Source organism: Manis javanica, chromosome 10, assembly GCF_040802235.1.
Source record: "Manis javanica isolate MJ-LG chromosome 10, MJ_LKY, whole genome shotgun sequence".
In the NCBI taxonomy this organism is placed as follows: Eukaryota; Metazoa; Chordata; class Mammalia; order Pholidota; family Manidae; genus Manis; species Manis javanica.
The window spans coordinates 10,962,546-10,986,125 of record NC_133165.1 but is presented as its reverse complement, the minus strand read 5'-3'; the positions used below and the strand labels follow the sequence as shown (position 1 = coordinate 10,986,125).

At 36.9% G+C, this 23,580-nt stretch overlaps 1 protein-coding gene across 10 annotated transcripts in view; it reads right to left on the bottom strand.

Annotated features, from left to right (window-relative positions):
• The window catches only part of MGAT4C (MGAT4 family member C), a 777,100-nt gene that overhangs the window by 134,788 nt on the left and 618,732 nt on the right, over positions 1-23,580 (bottom strand). Inside the window, exon 2 of one of the 10 annotated variants that reach the window (XM_073214766.1) lies at positions 3,532-3,635. The exons of 8 other annotated variants lie outside the window; for them this stretch is intronic. In XM_073214766.1, the coding sequence (XP_073070867.1) occupies positions 3,532-3,607 (76 nt within the window). In that variant the 5' untranslated portion in view covers positions 3,608-3,635. Of the gene's footprint in view, positions 1-3,531; positions 3,636-23,580 lie in introns of those variants that run through there. One more of the 10 variants, XM_073214767.1, reaches the window with a different exon arrangement.

Sequence of the window (23,580 nt, the reverse complement as noted above, 5' to 3'; positions counted from 1 at the left end):
GCTTAAGGATGACACTTTTCTTGGACAAAATCAATTTGCATTTGATGTATTACAACCCAATTTATGTGTGTCTTTCTGACCTGGAGGATACAGCCATGCAGAAAGAGAGGGAAACTCATAAACAACAAGTTATAACAACATAATGACTATTCTAATACAGGCATGGATAACCTGCTATGGGAGAACATGAGAGCAATTAATTCAAAATAAAGGAAAGCATTTATATTCAGAGCTTTTTGTTTTTGGAAAAACTTAACCTCTCTCACCTGAAAAATAGGACTTGATGGAATTTAAAGCTCTCTGCTATTAAGGGATTTTGATTTTGATCGTTATCAGCATTGCTTTACTGAAGAGAAGAACCAAAGAAGAAATCAAGGTAATCCAATAACAAACAGACATCTGAAAACCTAGAAGAAAATAGAGTTAAGAAGGAAGAAGCGCAAAGTGTCTTTATCTGAAATATTAATTACTGAACATACTGTGCTCACACATTGTAGTTATTGCTGAGCCCAGCACGCAAAAGTGGCAGCAACTAATATGAGGGGGGTGGAAAAATCAAAGAGTTCACCGACCAAAGATCTCATTGTGATACAAAGTAATTTGTGTGGCTTGGTCCTACCATGGCCTTTGCCAGGGTGGGAACCATGCCGATTTCTCTTTTGTGACCTCGGCACCTAGGAGAGTACCTGGCATGTAACCTGTTCAATACATTTCAGTGACAAGAACGACAAGTGTAATAAAGTCCGAGTAGGAGGCATGTGGGAGAAGCTGCACAGGGCAACCCGGGGAGGTCATTAGGGCAAATGTGAACAGGAAAGATCACACACGCATGTAACACTTCTTACATAATCCTCAATGTCCTGGTCCGTATTATGCCTTAGAATTCATATTTTCATTTCAGCGTTAGTATGCAGTCACTGTAGGCCACGTTAATGAATGCTCTTCTATATCACTTAAGAAATTAAGGGACTTAATTTCTTTTGCCAGTGAAAGCTATATGCAGTGAAAATGCTGATAGCTTCCTCTAATTGAAACTACACTGCTGCTTATACCTTCAAGTACAGGTCTTACATATACTTATTCTATGATGTTAAGAATCATGACACTATTATTAAAATAGAGACAAAATATTCTTCAGGTCAGGAAAAACTTGCTGTGTGTGACCAAGAGGATTATGTATTATATTTCATCACAGAGCTGTCACTCTTGTGATATACTGTAGAACACTAAAAGCTGTTGTTTCCATGAATTACAACTCCAAATACCTTCGCTCTGAGGATTCATTTCATCAGGTATCTCAGTATTATATATCATCGCTGTAATGTGTAACATATTTTTAGTGACGTATCTTTATGGTATGCTATAGACTAAAGTAGAGTAATTATCTTGCTAGGAAGGGTTCACAAGAGATTTTATGTTTTAATTCCTGTGTTCAAAGTTATTTAAGTTGTCCCTGTAACAAGAATGTTAGACTCATAGGGTGTACTGTAAAATCGGTCCTTAGGGATTTTAAATTATTTTCTATTTGTATGAGGTCTTTTATGAGAAAAGAAAAATCATCAATAAGACAGTAAAAACTTTCAATGCATGCTTTTCATTTAATACTGTTTCAGCTTGTGCCTTTTTCAAAAAACAAAATAAGGGAAGGAAAATATTAAAGATGCAATTTTGCTATACTAAGGTAAATCATAAGCAACTGCAGAAAGAGAAAGCTGTTTAATGCAGAAATCTTGCTAAATTCTCTGGCAGGCCATAATAACATTTAAATGGTGTCTAAATATTTTAAACATAAAGAGGAATAGAGCTCTATAACTTATATGGCCATTTACTTCTAGTTTCTGAGTTAAATTCTGGGCTGGCTAGCCATTAGACAGTAATTAGAAGTGACATGAGAGATTCAACATTCAATGCAGACTAGTTTTTGGGGGGCTTAAGAACCTAGTTATTTTATGCAAATTGGTAGAAGACCCTTAAACTGTAGCCCTGGCAGTTAGTGTTTAATTTGTTGATGGCCTTGACAGTTGTGGCCGGAGTATAATTGAAATAGACCCTGGTGTAAAAAAAGAAATAAATTGGTTGTGCATAGAACTAAACAACATAATTACCAGCAATTAAACATTAATTACAAGGCAGCAGATTCTCAAACCCTACTGAATTTGGCCAATGCTAGACTTAATTATATTTTAATGTTGTGAAAACATCCATATTCCTGAGATAATCAGGTGTTCAGAAGGTGCTTCCTGTAGAGTTTGTGTTTCATAATGGATTATCATTTCAGGAAATTAAATCTGTTTGTATTTGTGAATGATCTAATAATCACAGAAAAATTAGTGAGATAGTTTAGGGAAGCCCCCCACCCCCTGCCCAACTTTCCCTACTGTTCTATAAGGACAGCTGTCTGGTGCTTCGCCCCAGATATGTCTGGCCTTGAGAAACCTTGAAAACACAGCGTGTTGTACCCATGAGTAAGGAGTTAGATAAGGGCCTTGAAGGCCAGGCACATGCACATCTTCATATTTATGTAACCATGAATTAGCACTATAGCAGTATAAAAAGTACAGCTTTATGCAGAATAAGGTGGCTTCTTTCGATCACTCTCCATGACTCCCGTCTCCTTCTTTGCTCTTCTCATCACCCCAAAAACTCAACAGCAACCCCCAGACCCTGACACTTTGTGCAGCGAGCAGGGTGAAGTAGTTGGCTGTGAGAGCAATGGTCCTTCAGCTTCCCTGGCACGGAGGGGCAGGTGGATGAGATGTGGCCCTCAGCCTCTATTTGGTACCCAGTGGGAATGTACTTAACTGCTTTGGCAGCGCCAGAGGATTGGGAGCCCTTACAACTGACCCAAGAGGCTACACAGACAGCACTGGAGATGCTAGAGTCCCTAATTCTTCCAGCCCGCCAGGAATCTGCTGGGCGAGCGGCATGAATGTGCTTGATGGTCGTCTGTCATGCTGTTTGCAAAACTGCGCAGTTGCGGCAGTGAGTGCAGTCTCCAGCGGAAGGCGGCTGGCAGCTGCCAAAAGTATGTGACAGGGATCAGTACCTTTGGAACTATTGCTGCGTTACTAGCACCGTATACTGACCACCAATATACGAAACAGAATCGGCATGAGCGCGCTTGGGAGATGTAGAAGTAAAGCGACTTCAAGTGACCAAGGTGAGAACTACTGCGGTGAAGCTGCACAAATGAAAAGGGAAAGTAACAGCCCCCCAAAACAGTGCTGGAGACAGCAGCAGTAGTACCACTGCAAGTAAGCCGCAGACAAGCACAGACTGACCTTTCGACTGCTGGTTTGGCTCATGAAAAGCTTGATGGACAGCCTTCAGAGATCTTGATGGGGCTATGGAAACACTTGGGCTCCAACCAGCGCTATCGCCCACTGCCCCTGAAGCAGGTGTGGGTGAATACTGTGGTGGACCAAGAACTCACGCCTTACACACTGACTGATTTCCCCCCCAGCTAGGGGTGGGGCCAAGGTACTGGCATACTGGGACACCGGAGGACCGGAGGCCATCTGTTGCACTCACCATTCACTGCTCCCCACAGAATGTGCAGCGGGTATTGGCGCTGGTGGATACAGGTGCTGACTCCACCCTCCTCCATGGCAGCCTGGACAGGTTCCGGGGCCCCTCTGCAGTCATAGAGGGGTATGGTGGTCAAACAGTGTGGGTACAACAAGTGACTCTAACTTTGGGAACTGTATGCTTTACCCCACATCATTATGCACTTGTGTCTATGATAGCGGAATACATTCTAGGGGTGGATGTGCTGCACGGTCTGATGATGCAAACAACTCAAGGGGAGTTTCAGAGGCATGTGCTTATTGTGAAAACGGTGCGGTGTGGTCATCCTCACCACACACCTTTGGTGTTGCCACAAGCCTCCCACATAGTGAACATTAAACAATACCAGTTGCCCGGTGGACAGGAGGAAATCGTCCAAACCATTCTGTGCTTGGAGGAAGCACACATCATCTGCCCTGCACACAGCCCTTTTAATTCACCCTTGTGGCCTATGAAGAAGCCAGATGGCACCCGGAGAATGACAGTGGACTATTGAGAACTAAAAAAGGTGACTCCCCCACTGCATGCTGCAGTACCGAACATTACTGACCTGATGGGTAAACTGACTGTGACTTTGGGGACTTAATCGCTCTGGGTTGGACTTGGCTAATGCCTTCTTTTCCATTGACATTGCACTGGAAAGCCAGGATCAATTTGCCTTCGCATCGGAGGGCTGCCAGTGGATGTTTGTGGTCCTCCCGCAAGGATACTTGCACTGTCCTATTTTGTGTCATGGCTTGGTAGCTAGTGACCTGGCCACCCAGTCCCATCCACCCTCAGTTTAAGTGTTCCATTATATAGATGATATAATGTTGACTTCTGATGCTCTTCCAGATCTAGAAGCTGCAACTTGCAGTTTGCACCAGGCCCTCCAGGGGTTGGGACGGGCCGTCAGTGAAGACAAGGTGCAGGGACCTGGTTATTCTGTCAAGTTCTTGGGTGTTGTCTGGTCGGGTAAGACAGAAGTGTTACCTGAAGCAGTGATTGATAAAATACAACAGTACCCCCACCCAGAAACTGTTAAGTAGCTACAAACATATGTAGGCTTGTTGGGGTACTGGAGAATGTTCAGCCCTCATTTAGCCATGCTGTTAAAGCTGCTGCATCTCCTTATAAAGTGAGAGGAAATGTGGGACTGGACACCAGAGGTAGGAAAGGCTTTGGCTGAGACAAAAAGAGCAGTGGCTCAGGCCCAGGCACTGCGAGTCACTGACCCCTCCATACCGGTCCTGCTGATGGTGTCTGCCAGCATGGGTCGATATGGGTGGGGGTTACGGCAGAAGCATGGGGCCCACAAAGTCCCAATAGGGTTTGGTTTCAGTTGTGTGTAAGGAGACAGAGATTCGCTATTCACTATTGGAAAAACAGCTGGCAGAAGTGTATGCTGCCTTACTGGCTACTGAAGGAATCACAGAATACAAGCAGTATAGGTCATCATTACCCTCCTGATTGAGGGGTGGGTGCGAGTCTGGGCCACAGCTCCCCGGGCTGGGGTTGCCCAGACACCCACCCTGACCAAGTGAGGAGCCTATTTAAAACAACTGGCTAGATTGTCCAAAAGTCTTCTCTTACAGAAATTGCAGCAAGTTCTGGGACCATTAACCTTTGTGGTTGAACCAGCACCCACCTTACCAAGCATGAAAGTGCTAACAGTAAGCCGCTATGAGAAGGGGACAGGGACACCACCAGTGGAGGCCTGGTATACAGATGGATCCGCAAGGGGCCATCCACCAACATGGGTGGCTGTTGCCATTCAGTCCTTATAGGAAGAGTTCTGGTATGTGTCTGGAATAGGCAATCCAGCCAATGGGCTGAATAACGGGCAGTCTGGCTTTTTTTGACTAGGGAATCAAGTTAGATAACCATCTGTACTGACAGACTGTGTTTCATGGCCTCACTGTCTGGTTCCCTCAATGGGCAGCACAGGACTGGGAAATTGGCCATCTCCCACTATAGGGATAAATCATGTGGAAAGACCTTTGGGCCTGAGGGTTAAAGGAACGTGCCCTGATATATCATGTCTCAGGACATCACCCAGCATTAAGCCCTGGGAATGACATGGCTGACGCCTTGGCCAGGGCTCCTACACTCCGGGAGCTGCCCCCTACGGACATGGGACCATGGTTGCCTAAGAAACTATGCCATGTAGGCCCTAGAACCATGTGTAAAGTTGCCCAGAGACAGCACATTCCGCTGACATTTGCTGGTGCAAAACAAGCGGTGCAAGCACTTGTGCAATGTGCTTCCTTTTACCCACATCGTCATCAAGTACCCTTTCAAGAGGGACAGCTCCCCCGCCCAACAAAACCCTTACAGGTGTGGCAAGTAGATTACGTAGGGCTCTTGCCCAGTAAAGAGGGATGTAAATGTATGTTCACAGCAGTGGACTTGGGTACAGGATTGGGTTTTGCCCATTCTGTGGCCCAGGCTACCCCACAAACTACTAAATGGACTTTGGAGCACTTATGTGCCAATTACAGGCATCTGCTAATGGTCAACAGTGACTGAGGGAGACACTTTACAGGCCAGGAGATATAGGAGTGGGCTTGACCACAGGACATTGTATGGTGATTACATGTGCCATTATCAACCCCAGGCAGCTGGAATAATAGAAAGGTATAACGGGGCTGTTAAAAAACAAATTGAAACATTTAGGATAGATGCAGTGGGTGAAGCATTTACCTGTAGCAGTATGCTTGCTAAATGCACAACCAAGGAAAACCGGGAAAGTCCCATAGAGAGGTTGCTGGTGGCTCACCCATATGTCTAAAAATATTTGAAACAAGGCCCCAGTGAGTTGCAGCCACAGTTGCTGGAAGAAACATTGCTCCCTCCTGCCCCACATATGCTGTCTCCTGGCGGCATAGAGTAGATGTGGCCATAGACCTTGGTGTTCAAGGGACATCCATGGGTCACATTGTAAGAGCTTTGGGGAGAAGAGCTGACCCATGGGCTGCACATGACACCACTGATAGGAAAGCGGCCTTTTAAACTGACTGCTTCCTTGCCAGAGGAGGGTAACAGCCATATTGGCAGGGACTTCGGTCATGCAGGTGCAGCCAATATCATAATTGCTGTTGAAGGCTGAACCTGATATTCTGCCAGTGTCTCTTCAGGCACCCTGGTCTGGTATCACAGACCAGGAAAACCACCCCTGGCAGCCACTGTTTTGTCACAAGATGACAAAGTCACTTGTGTCCTCCCAGATGGCCAGGACTTGCCATTGATGGTGTTTTTGTCTGCTCTGTCTTTCTGCCCAGGTTGACAGAGGGCAATAGTATGGTGGCATGGGCCCAAACTTTTGCCCAGGTACATAATGTCTCCCACTGCTGGGTGCGTATGAAACTGCCTATGGAAATCACTGCCGAGGAAAATTGCTCCTGCCAACGTGTCTGCGTAGAAACACCTTCAAGTGTGGAATCTCAGCGATGCCAAGGGTGAAGTAAAAGGGCGCACAACTGAGCAACTGATCCGACGACAATCAGCACACACTCTGCCTGGGGAGGGTACCATGTATAACGATGCTATTTTTAAAAGTATTTTAAGCACATTATTTGTTGACTTGTGTTGCATGTTCTCTTATTCTATTTAAATGTTTTATAGAACTTGCAAGTTACCCACCCTAATGGCCCCTTCTAAGTCTTCAATCCCAGACAATGTAGCACTGGATATTTCTGACCATTTCCTATTTCTTGAAACTTTTCTTCCCATGAGTTCCACAACACTATTTTATTCATTGGTTAAAAACGTGGTGGCCTCTCAACAGTTACTATAATTTAAAAATCATTATGATTCAGAGTCAGAACCTTTAAATCTAGCAATCTACCTTACTTGGCACTACCATTGTACATTCTAATATCATTTATTCCAGATTATAATATGCACATTTATATCCATTTGCCTTTATTCTGGCTGCTTCCATACCTGGCAAATCCTCCTTATCTTAAACTTGACCTAGTCTGTAAAGTTGTAAACTCTTCCCTACTACCCACTACTCAGCAGAGGAGTAGAAAAGTAGAGAAAAAAAGCAAGATCACAGACATATATAAAATAAGAATTTTAAATACTACCACTTTTCTTGTTATTTAGGACAGTTTTTTCCTTCCAAAAAGCATATGCTTGGACCAAGCATAAGCCTCATTTGACTGGGATACTTGGTCTCCTATTTCAAAGTTGGAGAAAGTTACCATATGGTTAATCACCAGAGGAAGGGAAGGAGCAGATAATACAAAGTAAAATTTTTTGCTTGTAAGCACTGAAACTACTAGTATAATTACTTACAATTACACTGAAATTAGTGATTTAGGGAGTAAGCACTGTGGATTGTAATATAGGTAGGGTACCAGATATTTGGACATACTGAAAAATAAAATGGCTTCTGCAAGACAATATTTTTAAGAGCCAATACTAATGCTAAATCTCAAGTCTCTGGGTTTCAGAGCCTTACTTCTAAACAGAATATTTACTGGGTTCTAGTGAGAGCAAAAGAAAGAAAAGAGACATATTTGAAGAATCGAAACAAAAGATACAAACAATGACAACAAAATCCCTTCGGAAATATTGCATATAGAACTATCAATTGTAAAGACATTAGTAATAAAATGAAAGATTATTCGTGTCCATTTTTAAAAGACTTCTCACAAGCACTCCTTTTCTGGTATCTAACAATGATAGTCCTACTATAATTTCTTGTAACAAATTATATATGCAAATCAACATCTCTGCCACTGTTTAAAATCAGCAGGACTGACCACTCACATTCTCAGAAAGAAGGGCGTGGAACTAATTGACCCTACCAGAGACTAAGTATATCCACTGTGTTTCAATTTGGGGTGCAATTACATGTCTGTGTATGTTTCACATGCTAATTATTGCATTTCAAAAAATCTGCATATTGCCAATAGCTCCTCAAATGAAGAGGAAAGGAGAGTACTCTGCAAACAATGCAATTAGAGCAGTATAGGCAATTAACTTTGCTATTTAGTATAAAGTTGAGAGCGCTAAAGACTGAAGTAATAAATATTCACAAACACTTCATCATTATACACAATTGCAGAGTATTTTTAATACACAGTGCAGGCAGTCATATTATTAAACTCAATGGCATCTGAGAAATGATGAAATGCTCACAGCCTTGAGGTTGTAATGAGATAAGCTTGTAGTCTGATCAGCTTGCATACAAATCATCTCATCTGAATAAAATTAATGTTTGATTTTTATATCTCTCCTCAAGCACTGCAGAACCCCCTTTTTACTTTATGAACAATTATAGAAAGGAAAATAAAAGCTTAACCATGATAGGATATAACAGTGGGACGGTCTACAATTAATAACATTTTAAGTTCACATATCTGGTACTGATGTAAAACTCAAAAAAATGGATTCTTAATGCTAAATACAGTGAAAGCAAGCTTTGAAATGTTTTACATACTATAGAAATGTTTATATTTTATACATGTTTATATTTTAAGTTTATATTTTTCATTTTCTGAAATAATAACATCCTAGTATTTAATGTTAAAATGATTGACATTCATAGGTTTAATTTTCTTCTGAAGATTTGATGTTCCCTCAAATACTCATTTTAAAATTATAGTATTAAAGAATAATATGTCATGCATGTGTCCCTTCAAAATCAGTTGAAATAGGAAAATTATGTACTTTATTTTCATTTATGTGACTAAAGTGTACATTCAATATTCTGAATTCTAAAGTAAATAATTTTCTTACATGCTTTTGGAAGTGAGTTAATTGTTACAGGTTTTACTTAAAGCAGATTGCACGCATCTCAAGGTAGGACACTTCCCTCGTCTGTGAACATTTCATACAGTGTATAGTAACATTTAGCATCTCATAGCCGTGAAAGAGCAAAAAACACAAATACCAATTCCATTTCAAAGCTATACTACCTAACTATGAACTATCTAAAGTAGAAACTCCTTATGGGATGATATTTAGACCATAACTCTTGAAGGGGGGTCTCAACTTATATTCCCTCAATTCATGACTTGTAATTATTTAGAACATCAGTATCAAATTTTACCTCCAAATATAACATTATGAAGACCTACCATGGTTCTCAATAAAATGGAGATCTAAGCCATCCTTAAATTAAAAAGGGTATTTAGGAAAAAATGTTGGTTAATAAGCTAAGTTGAAAACTCAAATGTGCTTTCTTGAATGGCCCTGCCTTACTAATAAATATTCATCTCATTGTGTCCATGTAGACATCTTCTTAGAGACACAGCTGAGGATTAAGTGAGTTAGAATGAAACTGCATACAGTAAGGCCTGGAAAATAATACATGCTCAATAAATGCCAGTTACTACTCAAGAAGAAGTATTCTTGCATTTCAACTTCCTCTAGTTCTCTTATTTGCTAACCAAGAGTCAGTTGTGTTACTCCTTATATATGTTCTTGCATGCAGAACTTTTCCTTTAATTCAAAAATCATAAAATTTGGAAAGCTTCTGCACTCAGATTCTAGGTACTATTAAGTTCTTCTTCAAAGGAAAAAAAAAAGCAGCAATCATAGACAATGCATTATGGGTATGACTTAGAAAGGAAATTGTGCCAGAGGTCCCCAAGATAATGTTCAGCTTCAATAATCTCTATAAGGACACACAGGACTCTTAAATGATATTATACTCATGGTTATGGTTCATTACAGAGAAAGGATACTGTTTAAAATCGTAAAAGGGAAAAGGTGCATAGGGCAAAGCCCAGGAGAAACCACATGGTACCCTCCTAGTGGAGTCATATAGGGCCAAATTTAATTCTCCCATGAGTAATGCATGACATGTTCAAAATGCTACCAACCAGGGAAGCTCACACAAACATTGTTATCCAGAATTCTTATTGGGGGTCAGTAACACAGGCACATGGTGCCAAAAGGATTAACCTCAACTACTCAGACTTCAGATTTCCTCAGAGCAAAACTAGGCATTCACCACAAATTACAGTATTAGACTAACTTCATATGGTCAAACTAGACAACATAGCCCAAGGCTTCAGACATACAAAAACAGGCATTCTTCTAGATACACAGCAGCCCAAAACTTCCATGCATGGCCCAGATACTCTTATCAAGTAGAATATTCTGAGGGTTCAGAGTCATCTCCCTAGAACCAGCCAAATGCCAATACTGCAGATAAAATTTTCTTTGAAACATAAAGAGTTTGAACAATTCAGGCCTGCTGAGTTGATGTTTTTCTGCCAAAATGAAATTCAAATCGGTGGACCAATGCAGAGAAAAAAATTCCTTGATGGTATGATAGATTGGTAACGAATACATCTATTTATATTATTGTAATAAAATTTTAAGTTACCTAAATGTAACATTTTTATAATACCTTCTTTTAAATTGTTTTCTGATTAACTGACCAATTTATGTAATTCACATGCCTCTTTCAATAGGAGATGTAACTGATAGTTATAGTTATTCCCTAGTTTACACCTTTATGCCATAGTTCCTTAAATGGGGCCCCACCTTGTTTCTGCTACTAAGGCTATTTAATAACCTTTTTTTTCCCAAAACCCTGCGTGGAAACTTCTAGGCCCTGGGAGCCAGACCACTCAACTCTGTTTCCTAATTAACATGATCCAGCCTGCCTTCCTAGGCTCACACCTATCACCAGGTTCACAACTGTCAAGTTCAGCAATCCTGGTAACATAACTGACCTAACTACTTTAACTCCGTAAAACTGCCTGCCTGAACTGCCACTCTGACTTCAGCCTCCCAATCTCCTAGTGTGTCAGATGAAGCATTTTACAGTTCCCTGTAGTTTTCCCCAGAGCATTTTCCCTACAATGGTAAGTAGGCTTACACTGTTTCCAGCTCTTTTCATGGGTTCCTCTTCTAGCATGGTAGGTCTCCCAGGGCTACTCCATTCAGAGAGAAATTATCTGTCATTCACACAACATGCATTCAACAAGTATTTAGGGATTTGTTGAGCCATCATTAAATACCAGACACTGTTCTAGTGCTAGGAAATATGTGAATATGTAGTTTGAATAACTGACTGTCGTTGATATTCATTTGCATTAACACATACACATATGTAAGGTTCCAGTCTTTTTCTTAATAAGCAAAAAACATCAGTATGTAGATCTGACTTTCAAACTAGCCCCTTGTTATCATTTTTCTTTCCTTTCACAGTCTCCCATAGGTCTTTCAGTGCTTGCTAACTTTCCCAGTTCAGCACAGATCACTTTTCAGTCCTGAAAAAGATACTATACTGTGATCCTGACAGCACAAACTGTTTTATTTTCCACTCCAGAGATTCCAATCTGCACCAGTGATTGTAAAACTCATACTCTTTGCTACTGCATGCTCCTAAGTGTGGGGGAAATGTTACAGGATCACAGCCTGACATTAAAAACAAGACCAAAGAAGTGAATTGCTCTTTTTCAGTACAAACAGCTGTAAATCCAACGGGTGTATGACCTCTAGTTCTCCTAGTTCTGGAGGAGATCTCTTGAAATCACTGAGATTCAGACCTCAGGAGGAAAAAAACCTACCCTCAAACTAATACATGAGCACATGCTAGATGAATAGAACAAAATAAAACATTGAAATGTCTACAAGTACATCATGGAAGTGTAACCCTCAGAACCACAAAACAGACAACGTATTGAATTCTCTGAAGGTTTACATTCTATCTCACAAATTCCGTTACAATTCACAATGAGAGGTGTCTCTAAGTTCATTGCTTAAGAGGCAAACGATCAACATGGCCTTTTCTCATGGTGAGCATTCTTCCTTTCTCTAAGCATAAGCTTTACAGAAAAGAACAGATTCTCATATTATAGAAGAAAAAGATTGTAGTGATGTACTATGAATAACACTATCAAGGTATGTTGAGGAGAAAAATGCAAGTTATAGAAATTCTTATTTGTACACAATGCATTTAGTACCAGGAAGCAGTACTTGTTTGATGCTGCATATTTCTTGAGTAAATTACAAACACTATCATCACAAATGGTACTTGAGAAAGTTATATTAGTTCTGACAATATGTTTAGATTTAATTTCAATTTTAGCCACAGCCAAAACTAGGAAAAATAAGTAAGTGAATTTAGTATTTACTAGATCCAACCTTTGCTGTAAGAAAATCATTTGTATTGAGAGTATAGCTTACCTTGTACTTCATCTGTTTCATCCATTTTTTTCTACAACTATGTGTTGAGTAATTACCATTGCCTGGGCCTTGTTTTGGGCACTGAAGACACTGTGCTGAATCAGATAAAATAACTATTCTCATGGAGCATATATTCCACTGAAAATAGGACCCTCTAGTAAAAAGCTATGTTGTATTGGGTTCTGAAGGAAATAAAGTGGGTGGCAGGATAGAGTGGGATGGGACACTGGTAATTTAAATCAAGTGGTCGGTGTAGGCCTCTAGTAATGGGAGATATTTAAGGCAAAGATCCAAATAAAGGAAGATGATCCTGGCATGAGCATTATGGGAAGAAGAAGAATGAACTGTTGTCAAGGTGGAAAGAGATTGGAGAATTCAGGAGACAAAACATCTGTGTTCAGTGTTGCTGAAAGGCAGTGAGTGTGTAGCAGACAATAGTATGAAGCGATCTTGCCAAGTTAGTCCAGAGCAAGGTAACAGGCCTTTGTCAACAGAAGTAATGGTTTTGCATATAAATGTCATGGGAAGCCTTTGGGTGGTATAATGGAATATGTGTGGAAAATAGATAGTCAGGAGTTAAGGCTGGGAGCAATGTGCCCAGTTAGGCAGTTATAGCAGTGATACAGGTATGAGATTATGGTGCCATGGAATAGAGGAAGTGGTAATAGAAATAGTGCAAAATGGATGCACTTGTAATATGGTTTAATACTGTACACAGGACTTTACGGTAGCAGTATGTGGGTATAAAGGAAAATATATAACCAAAGGATCAACAATACCTATATTTGAGGCTTGAATATATGGAGAGATGGTAGCATTATTTACTGATATGGAAAACCAGGAAGGAACAGGTTGCGTGCATGTGTGTTTCAGACAGGTTAGCCATCACCAGTGGATGACACTACTAAACAGCCAACTGGAAATGTCAACTTGGTAAAAAAAATTATATATACATAAAATTATATAAATTATTGTTATGTAATAACAATTAAATATACTAAATATATTGCTGATGAAAAGGGTGCCAGGAAAATTATCTCAAACTTGGAGACAGACAAAGAGATTACTTTGGATTCTTTCAGTGTGGTGCTGGTCTTGACTTTCTATTAACTAGGTCATCTTCTAACTCTGTAGGGGAAGAGGTTAACTTGTAGATTTGTTGTTCTTATTGTTATTCTTGAGTATATATGAATATAATTACTTTCTGGTGGAAGAGAATATTTAGTTTACAGTTTATTGTCTGATCAACCAGTTTGACTTTAATCATAAACCATATCCTAATATTCCTTTATGAAATTGCATTTTATATAAGCATACTTGTACACATATTTAAATGTATACATATAGCTGTTTTTGCATATGCTCTTTGGACCAGTTTTTAACATCCTGCCATTAATTAATGAGTTAAATAGAATCTTTGGTAGTATTTATTTTATATATTTGCATGATATTATGAGTTTATTTTTTGAAAATTATAATGTAATAGATGTAAGGGCTAAAGATATATATCTGGGAGCCATTGGCATGTAGATGATAGCTATGAAATGGGTGAAATTATATAAAGTGATAATACAGAAAAATTGTGAAAATGATTCTGATTCAGAGTATAGGGAATTTATATATATATGAATTTCATTATATGCTCAGAAAAATTCTATGAACTTTTGATATCTTCATTTTTCTTCTAAGTATGTTAAGGATCTGAAAGCTTGAATAGCTTTTCCAGAGCCTCACAACTAAAAAAATGTTAGAAAGCAAATATAGCTCTGGTCAGTCTGACTCAAAATTCACGTTTTTTCATAAGAGTAAGATAATTTGTCAGATGAAAATAGCTTAATTTGTTATAGAGCTAACGGGCAATTTAGTCAATCTCCCTTTTCTTTAGTCCCGTGCCCCTCCTGGTGTGTGTGATTGCTGTAATTTGGGCTCTGTATTCTGCAAAGCTATCTCTTAACCTATATTATTTTACCCAAAGAGTTACTGCAAAATTGGTAAGTACAGATCATGTAGGAAATGCAAATACTATCACAGTATGAGGCATTCAGGGCAGGCAACAGATGAAAAACACGCTTAAATATAGTGCAAGATTTTTAACATGTATAATTGTAAATTTTTTAATTGAAATAATATTCATGACCTAAGTAGATGATTAAATTTATCTCTGCTTAACTTATGAATTTCCATGATATAATTACAGGAATTTGCATAATGACCACTGGTTAATCCTGAATCTAAAATTATTATCATTATATTCACATAGAATTTGAAATATGACTATTGTAAAGTATAACTTCTTCAAGTAAAAAAATTAACTCAATAAGATTAAAGGCAATGCATAAAAATATATTATATAATGCAAATTAAATAAATGTCATTAGTGCCTTCTTAATCATCACACTCTTTAATATGCATGTTCTTGTTATGTGGGTAGAGAAAACCGATTTAAGGAGCTTAGGAAAATGATAAATCCACTTAATATGATGTCAATAATTCAGTGATAAAGAATATCAAATAACTAGAAAAATACATTTTTTCTGGAAAGGACAGCATTAAAGGTGATTGAAAATGATCATGAACACATCACATTTCCAAAATGAAAGTTTAAAATATAATACCAATGTCATTGGCAATGATATGATTATAGTAGATGCTAGATCACTGATTTACCTATGTATCTACTGGTAAGGCACAATTGCTTCAGGTTGGGTTCATAATGATACTCGCTGTGCATTTTCAGAGAACATGGTGGGCCCCTCAGACACATACATTCATATATTCATTTAGTGTCTTTGTCTTATACCTTATGACCCTGTCTTCCAAATATAAAAACTCTAAAAATATAAAATACATAACAGAATAAATTAGAATTTTGGCCATTTTTACATGTTAGAAATAACCACTAACTAGTTGATTTTTGTAATAAAGAGCGATTCTTTATCACAAAAATAATGCAATGTAAGTTTGAAATTTGGCTGCTTTAAACTAGGAATAAAATATTAAAATGTAATATAATAGTACTGAAAAAAGTAAATGTTCAAAATAATAAAATGGAAAAAAATATAAGCTTTATCTTTTAGTACAAGTATTTTATCAACAACAGAAAACCAGATGCTAAGGGTTAGCTGTTCTTTATGTTCATTTAAGAGATTTATAAATAATTATGTAGAATATGAAAAATAATAATCAGAAAATTTTATGAAAACAATGAATGGGATATATAAACTATATTATTAAAGAATACAAAATATTTAAGGCTTATTATAAGTATTCACAAAAATATAATTGAGTATTATGAGGACTTTAATGTAAGATACTAGGGCAATGAACATTAATGGACAGCCAATCGTGTCAGATTAACATTATGAACTAGCAAAGTAATTATTTGTAAAAAAATACATTTGAATTGCATAGTAGCTAAATGAACTATTTGTTTAAATGTTTTTTCCACACAAAAACCAACTGCTGGTTCCACATCTCAAATGAATTTGTGGGACAGTCTACTCAGATTTCCCACAAACGTAGGAAGCGAATTTTCTATCTTGCCCTTAAAGACTAAGTTCTTAATCCTCAAGTTAAACATTTTATAGCTATCTTAAATGCTTTCATGTCTGCCACCCACCTATAGAGATTTTAATTCAGTTAAGACTGAGATAGGCTCCAGAAATCTGCATTTCAATAAGCATCCCAGGGAAATCTGATAGTTACTGTGTGGAGCCCTCTGTGAATAAATCTCTACCATCAGTACCTAAATACTGCCACTCGCCCTTTGCAACACTTTTTCATCATACAGCTGAACAGTGTAACACCATTTTGATAATTATAATTAGCGACACTTAACAGAACTTCTGCAGTCTTTCACCATGACATTGTAGACTGAAAATTAATATTAATTAATCTTGAGATGGAAAATTCTTCGAGACAAAAGCCCTGTCAACCTCACAAACTTTCACATCTTTAACATTGATTCTTTGTTGAATCAATCTGTGAATAAATGAACACAGATTCATTGTTGAATATGTTTATTTACTACTTATTGAATAAATCCATGTTATCACAAGATCAATTCTGGAAAAAATCACTGTTTTAATCAGATCACTCTCTGCATAAGAAGACTTAATGGCTGCCAATGACAAATATTAAGACTTCCTGGAATCCCAACTTGATAATATGAAATGCTTTTGAATTAAGTAGACTAAAATGACACATGAACACTTGAAATTGCATATGCACCAAGACTATAGCTCATAATTCCTTAATTTGAGTTAATTCCTTAATTTCAATCCATCAAATTATCAATTAATAAGGTTTTTGAAAATGCTTATTAGGAATATGATTTCATATAAAACATGACTCTTGCTCATTGGTATTTTAAAATCTAACAGCAACAGACAGATACATATATGAAGATATGAAAGTATGTATGAGAGTAAATAGCATATTTTCAATTATACATGTACAATGTGCATGTGTGTGTGTTAAGCAGGAAAATAGATATGAGCAGGGTTGAAAGAGAATAAGGCCAGGAAAACCCACTAAAAAGACCCAGAGTTAATCAATTAAAGCTCAAAAAGCCAGGAGCAACTTGGCCTGGAATGTTTGAATATTCCCCAGATATAGGAGGGTACCTCAGCAGAGCCCATGGCTTTATTGTATTAATCATGCAGGCCCAGCTTATTTTTTAACTTTACCTATATGCTGTTTTATCCACCCTTTGGCCCTCATTAAGTAGTTTGCAACCTAGACAACTAATTTAGCATGCAGGCCCAGCTGTGAACAACATAGTAAAGGGCAGGAAGGTTTCCATCTTAAAGATTGCATTTTAATACCCAGGAAGTTAAGAAGTAAGATTCTTAACTTACTCTTTAGCAAACAGACAGTAAGTCACACCGCCTTGGGGGCTGGGCACGCAGTCTTGTTTGATATGCTCCCAGACCACGATGTTGGTATTCTCAGAAGAAATCACAGCAGGAAGTTCCTTGTGTTAAGTTAATTCTAAATATTCAAAGACCACTTAACAAATCTGTACCCCCAGCCCTTAGTCACATTCCTGAAGAATCCTTAAGAGGGGGAACCCCAAGCCTTTCAGGGCACTCCTCTCTCTCAGGTTACCCACACTTTCTAAGTTCGTAAACTTTTAATCTTAAACTTTCTCTCTCCAACCTTTTAAGGAGCCTCTCCTTGCCTTGCTGGGTAGCCTGTACTTTTTCTCTCTTAAATAACTTTAAATGAAACTTTTACTCTGCTTCACTACTGTGACTCTGCCCTTCAATTCTTTGTTGCAGCGGGAATAAAGACTGAGGAAAATACACAATGCTCCCCTAACATATTCTCTCTCTCTCTCTCTCTCCATATATATATATATATGCAACAAAAGATAATTAACATTCCCCTTAAATGAGGTTTCATAGAGCTTCTACCACCTAAGTAGGTCTTTAAAAATTATTGAATTATAATTAACATACATTATATTCACTTCAAGTGTACAAGATAGTGATATGATATTTGTATACATTATGAAATCACCGTGATAGGTCGAGGTACCATTCATCACCATACAAAGATATAATATTATTGATTATAATCCCTATGCTGTACATTACATCCCTGTGACTCACTGATTTTATAAATGGAAGTTTATACCTCTTTATCCCCTTTGCCTATTTCACCTCTCCTTTACTCCCTCCCTCTCCTTTGGCAACCACCAGTTTATTCTCTGTATATATGAGTCTGTTTCAGTTTTGTTTTGTTTTAGATTCTACATATAAGTAGAGTCACACCATATTTGTGTTTCTATGTCTGACTTATTTCACCTAGCATAAGGCCCTCTAGGTGCATCTGCATTGTCATCGCAAATTGCAAGATTTCATTCTTTTTTATGGCTGAGTAATATTCCATCAGGTATAGCCTTTCTTCTATCAATAGACACTCAGGTTGCTTTCCTATCTTGGCTATTGTAAATAATGCTACAAATGAACTTAGGGGGTTCATACATCTTTTTTTTTTTGAGTTAGAGTTTTTGTTTTCTTCAAACAGATACCTAGCAGTGGAATTGCTGGATTATATGGTAGCTCTATTTTTAATTCTCTAAGGAAATACCATAATATTTTCCATAGTGGCTGTACCAACCGGGTAGGTTTTAAAGGATAGTTAGGAATTAGATAAACAAATAGATGAGAATGGTTTTATAGACATGCTGAAATAGAAGCATGTGGGATACTTTTGGGAAATAAAGAGTAAATCAACTTGGCAAAAACAGAAGGTTTATAGAGAATTAAAGTATGCAGTAAGTTTTAAAGGGTAGTTTTTAAAGGGTAGCTTTAAAACTTTAAGGACTTAAGTCTGCCACACCAAAGGATCTGTAGTTGACCCTGTAGGCTCTGTATTAACTTGAACATTCTGGGGAAGGTGAGCAGCCAGCAGAGTGGTATGAATTAGATGATATCCAACGTCTTTAAAATTGAAAATAGAATACTTCGGAAAACTGAAATGCATTTATCTCCTATTTTACTTTATGTTAATCAATGAGAACTTACTCTCTGCATTCTACTATATAATAAGAATATAATATTGAGCAAAACCATACATATAAGGTGTCTTAAATCCTAATGAGAGAGACAGACGTTAATCAAATAGTCACACAACTATATTTATAACTAAAAACTGTGACTACTTCTATTGAAAAGTGCATGGTGTTTTATGAGCATGTATTAGGATTACAAGGATGGTTTTGCTGAATCAGTGACTTTGAGCTGAGTTCTGAAAGATTTGTAGGACTGGGAGTATCAGACTGGGGAGAAAGCATTCTCCATAAAAGAAAGAGCATGTGCAGTGGTCTTGATGTGCCAGAAAGAAGGGGGCATTTGAGAATTTGAAAGAATGCTAGTGTAGCACAGACAGAGAGAGAAAGACAAGTAAGCCATGTAGGTGGAGAGGGTGGCAGGAGCTCGATCAAGCAAGGCTGTTTAGCGCATTTTAGTGGCATTGTCTTAAAAAGAGCAATGGTGATGAGTCACTGGAGAAGGTTAATAGAAAATTGACACTGAATTTAAAACAATTCTTTTATGCTAGCATATGGGATGGCATATTGGCTGTCTGAGACATGTGGCTACTAATATAAGTGATCCATACAGGTAAAAAATGATACTGAATTTTGGATTATGATAATTTGGTACATTGGAGTAAGAAGGCATATTGAAGAAACATTTAAAATAAAACTTAGCCAGATGCTCATTGGAAGTGAGAGAAAGAGTATTTCAATTATGGGATGTAGGTTTTTTAGACAGAATAATTAGATGGATAAAAGGTTCATTCATTCAGGCCGCAATATGTGTGGGTTGTGTGTGTGTGTGTGTACCAACCTACCCAGTTGGTACAGCCACTATGGAAAATATTATGGTATTTCCTTAGAGAATTAAAAATAGAGCTACCATATAATCCAGCAATTCCACTGCTAGGTATCTGTTTGAAGAAAACAAAAACTCTAACTCAAAAAAAAAAAAAATATATATATATATATATATATATTTCTTAATGCCTTTCTGTATACAAAATATATATGTTAAATATTTGAATATAATTATTAAGAATATACTTATTTACAATATCACAAATCTATGTAGTTAATACACTTTAAAAAAGTATACCATAGATTTATAGATTCATATATTATGGGTTCTGTGTTTTCTTTTACATATAATCTAAGCATAATTTTAGAGCAATACATTATTTTTTGATGACCTATAGTCCTACGAAAAATGAATACCAAATGGACTAAAATCAAAGGCTGTCTGTTCCAAAGGATTGAACAATTTGTTCCTTTAAAAGTATCTCTATTTGTGTATTAGTTCACAAAATTAACAGTTTAACTGAAGCTTCACAATGTTTTAAAATATGTGGTAGGGCAAGTTTTTCTTCATTCTTCCTCCTTCACAAAAGATTTTATTTTCTTAAGTTCGCCCATTATTTGAATCATCTTTAGCATTTTAGAATTGTATTTTCAAGTGCTGTAAAATTCTCTATTGGATTTTGATTCAAATCAAATTAAGACTATGACACAAATCAGGGACATTCAGTGCTCTTTTAATATTACATTTTCTCATTTCATTTTATACCAAAAATACTGTAATTATAAAATGTAACAATAAATAAATCATATCTATTATTTAATTAATACAATGACAACTGCTTTGTGTATTTTTCTAAGTGTCTGACTATGGCCATAGTAGAGCTGATTCTGGCCTCGTCAGTATCAGAGTTTCAAACAGCTAAGCTAAATTATTACAGATTATTGTATATACCAAAACTAATAAATTTTAAAATTAAGTAGTAGCTAAATTATATACTTAAATTTGTAGATGCACTGCACATGCAAGGAAAAATAATATGGCTGAAGAACTTATAGCTGCTTTCTTGTCTGCAACTTCCTTATTTTTATTACCTTTGTACTACAGCCAAAATTATCTAACTATATTGGAGGTTGAGAAGCAAGGGCATATAGACATAGAATTGTAGTCAACTGTAATGGATTAGGTGCTTAGCTGAGGATAAGTGTATCTTCTGACAGGCTCTAAAGATTTACAAAATTATTAAAGTAATAACTGCAACTTAAATCCCAAACTTTACTGATTCCAAACATGATATAGCATTTTCAAGGATGAATTTTACTTTTGAAGGAAAAAAACCCAGCTAAGGACTTGAAATAAAATTGGACTATTAGGATAGCCTTAAACACTATTAAGTCCTTAAGAAACATGGTGTAATAACATTTGGAAATCTAACTCTTACCTTTTCATTTTTCTATAGCAGCAGTGTATTATGTAATACACAAGAAAAATTACTCAAAAAATAATAATTAAAATAATACAAAACTTTAAAAACTAATTTTGAAAAAGATAACCAATTTTCCTATTAGTATAAAAAGTTAACAGTATAAAAAATAACCAGATAACTTGAAATTTTAAACTCATCTTTGGCAAGTGTGTAAAGTTAGTGAACAATCCATTTAATTTCATTTGCCCATTTTGAACTGAAATGATATACCTTACATTTTGGTACATTATCGTTTGTCTTTACAACAATTCTGATCATGAAGAAACAAAGATTTATGGTGTTCTTGTGAAGTTCTTAAAGCAACATTTCTAGAAAGACATAAGCCTACAAACTGAAATTATACCTTTTATTCTTAAAAAAGCCCATAGTCCTAATAACTACTCTATGGCAAGTTTGGTGTTGAAAACACATTTCCACTAAATGATATGAAAATTGGAATTATAAAATATGACAAACAGTACTACAGTATAATAATCATAATGGCTATCTTCCTAAAAATGTATTTTTCTTAGGTCAGGGATCATGTCTTAATTTTCAATTTGCAGTGTTTAACACGAGCAAAAAGCACTGATATAGATAATGGTTAACACTTATTTACTTGAATTAGTCAACAGAGTGAAACCTCATCAATCAAAACTAACTGGAGAAACCTTGATTTAAGAGAATTCAAGGATACCTTTAAAAATATAACTAAGTTATACTAAAACCTTTATTTGGAAATGTGTATAAGCTAGACTTCGGTCAAACAGTAACAGAGATATGTTGCCTGCCCTCCGTGAGCTTACAGCTTCTTGCAAATACATTAAGTGCTTTGATGGAAACCTGAACAAGAAAGCTGGCAGAACGAGGATGGCAATTTATGATAAAATTATAATTGGATTTAAAAAGTCAAAATTCAGTGATCACTTTGTCAAATATCATTTGTGGCACTGAATGTGGAATTTGTTCAAGGAATATTCAACCTATTCTAGTGCTGCTTAAAATCGTAAATGCATTTTGTTTAAGTGCAAAGCTATGAGTTATCTCTTCAATGTGTGTACATAGCACAATGCAAATTAATCCAGTTTAGTCTCATTAACTGGAAAATTTAAATTTCCCACTACAGCTTTATTGCATTAAATTATTTTGCTGATTTATTCTTTCTTGAGCCATTATCATCAATAATGAAACAAATCCACAGTACATGCCTTCCTATATAATGCACATAATTATGATATGTTTCTGCCAAAAGACCATCGATGGAAACTTGTTGTGAGATAACACCACACAAACTCAAGCTGAGGGATATTTTGCAAAATAACTCTGAACTGTTCAAAAATGGTAGTGTCAAGAAATATCAAAAAGAGAGAGAGAGAGAGAAAAAAAAAAGACAGACTCAGGAAGTATGCCAGATTGAAGGAAATTAAAATATGACAACTAAATGCAATGCTTGATTCTGGATTTCCTTTTGTAATAAACAGTATTATTGAGACAATTGAAAACATTAATAAAAGCTGTAGATTAGATAACAATGTTGTAAAAGTGTTAATTTCCTGATTTTCACAGTTGTACTGTGATTATATGCTTTCCACCATTCCTGTTGTTTGGATTATGAGGCAGTGAAATCTTGTGTAGAGGTGGTAAGTACAGACACCATGAAATGCAGTGTTTGGTGTAACATGTTTATGTAAGCTTTTCTTCTCGCTACCTCGAGGGTCTCATCTCGCTGACAGCTCCATTGTCTGTTCTGTCATTCCTCACTCATTGCAATCCTGTAGAATCCAAGCAATATGAAGAAACTCTCAACTCTAGATCTTTGGCAGCACTTTTTAAAAATTGTGCTTTATTTTTAAATGAATTACATGATGGAAGTGAGATGTGAGAAAATATGTGAAAAGTTAGGAAATGTGTTAGTCAAGGGATAAACACAGCTAATAGCAGCTTTCACTATTTGAAAGCAAAGGGAAAGCCTCCTTTTATTTTGTTATTTCAACTCAAGCCATTAAACTTGAAGACCACAAATGGATAAGCAGATAAGCACAGTAAAGAAGACAGAGAAGAGAGTTA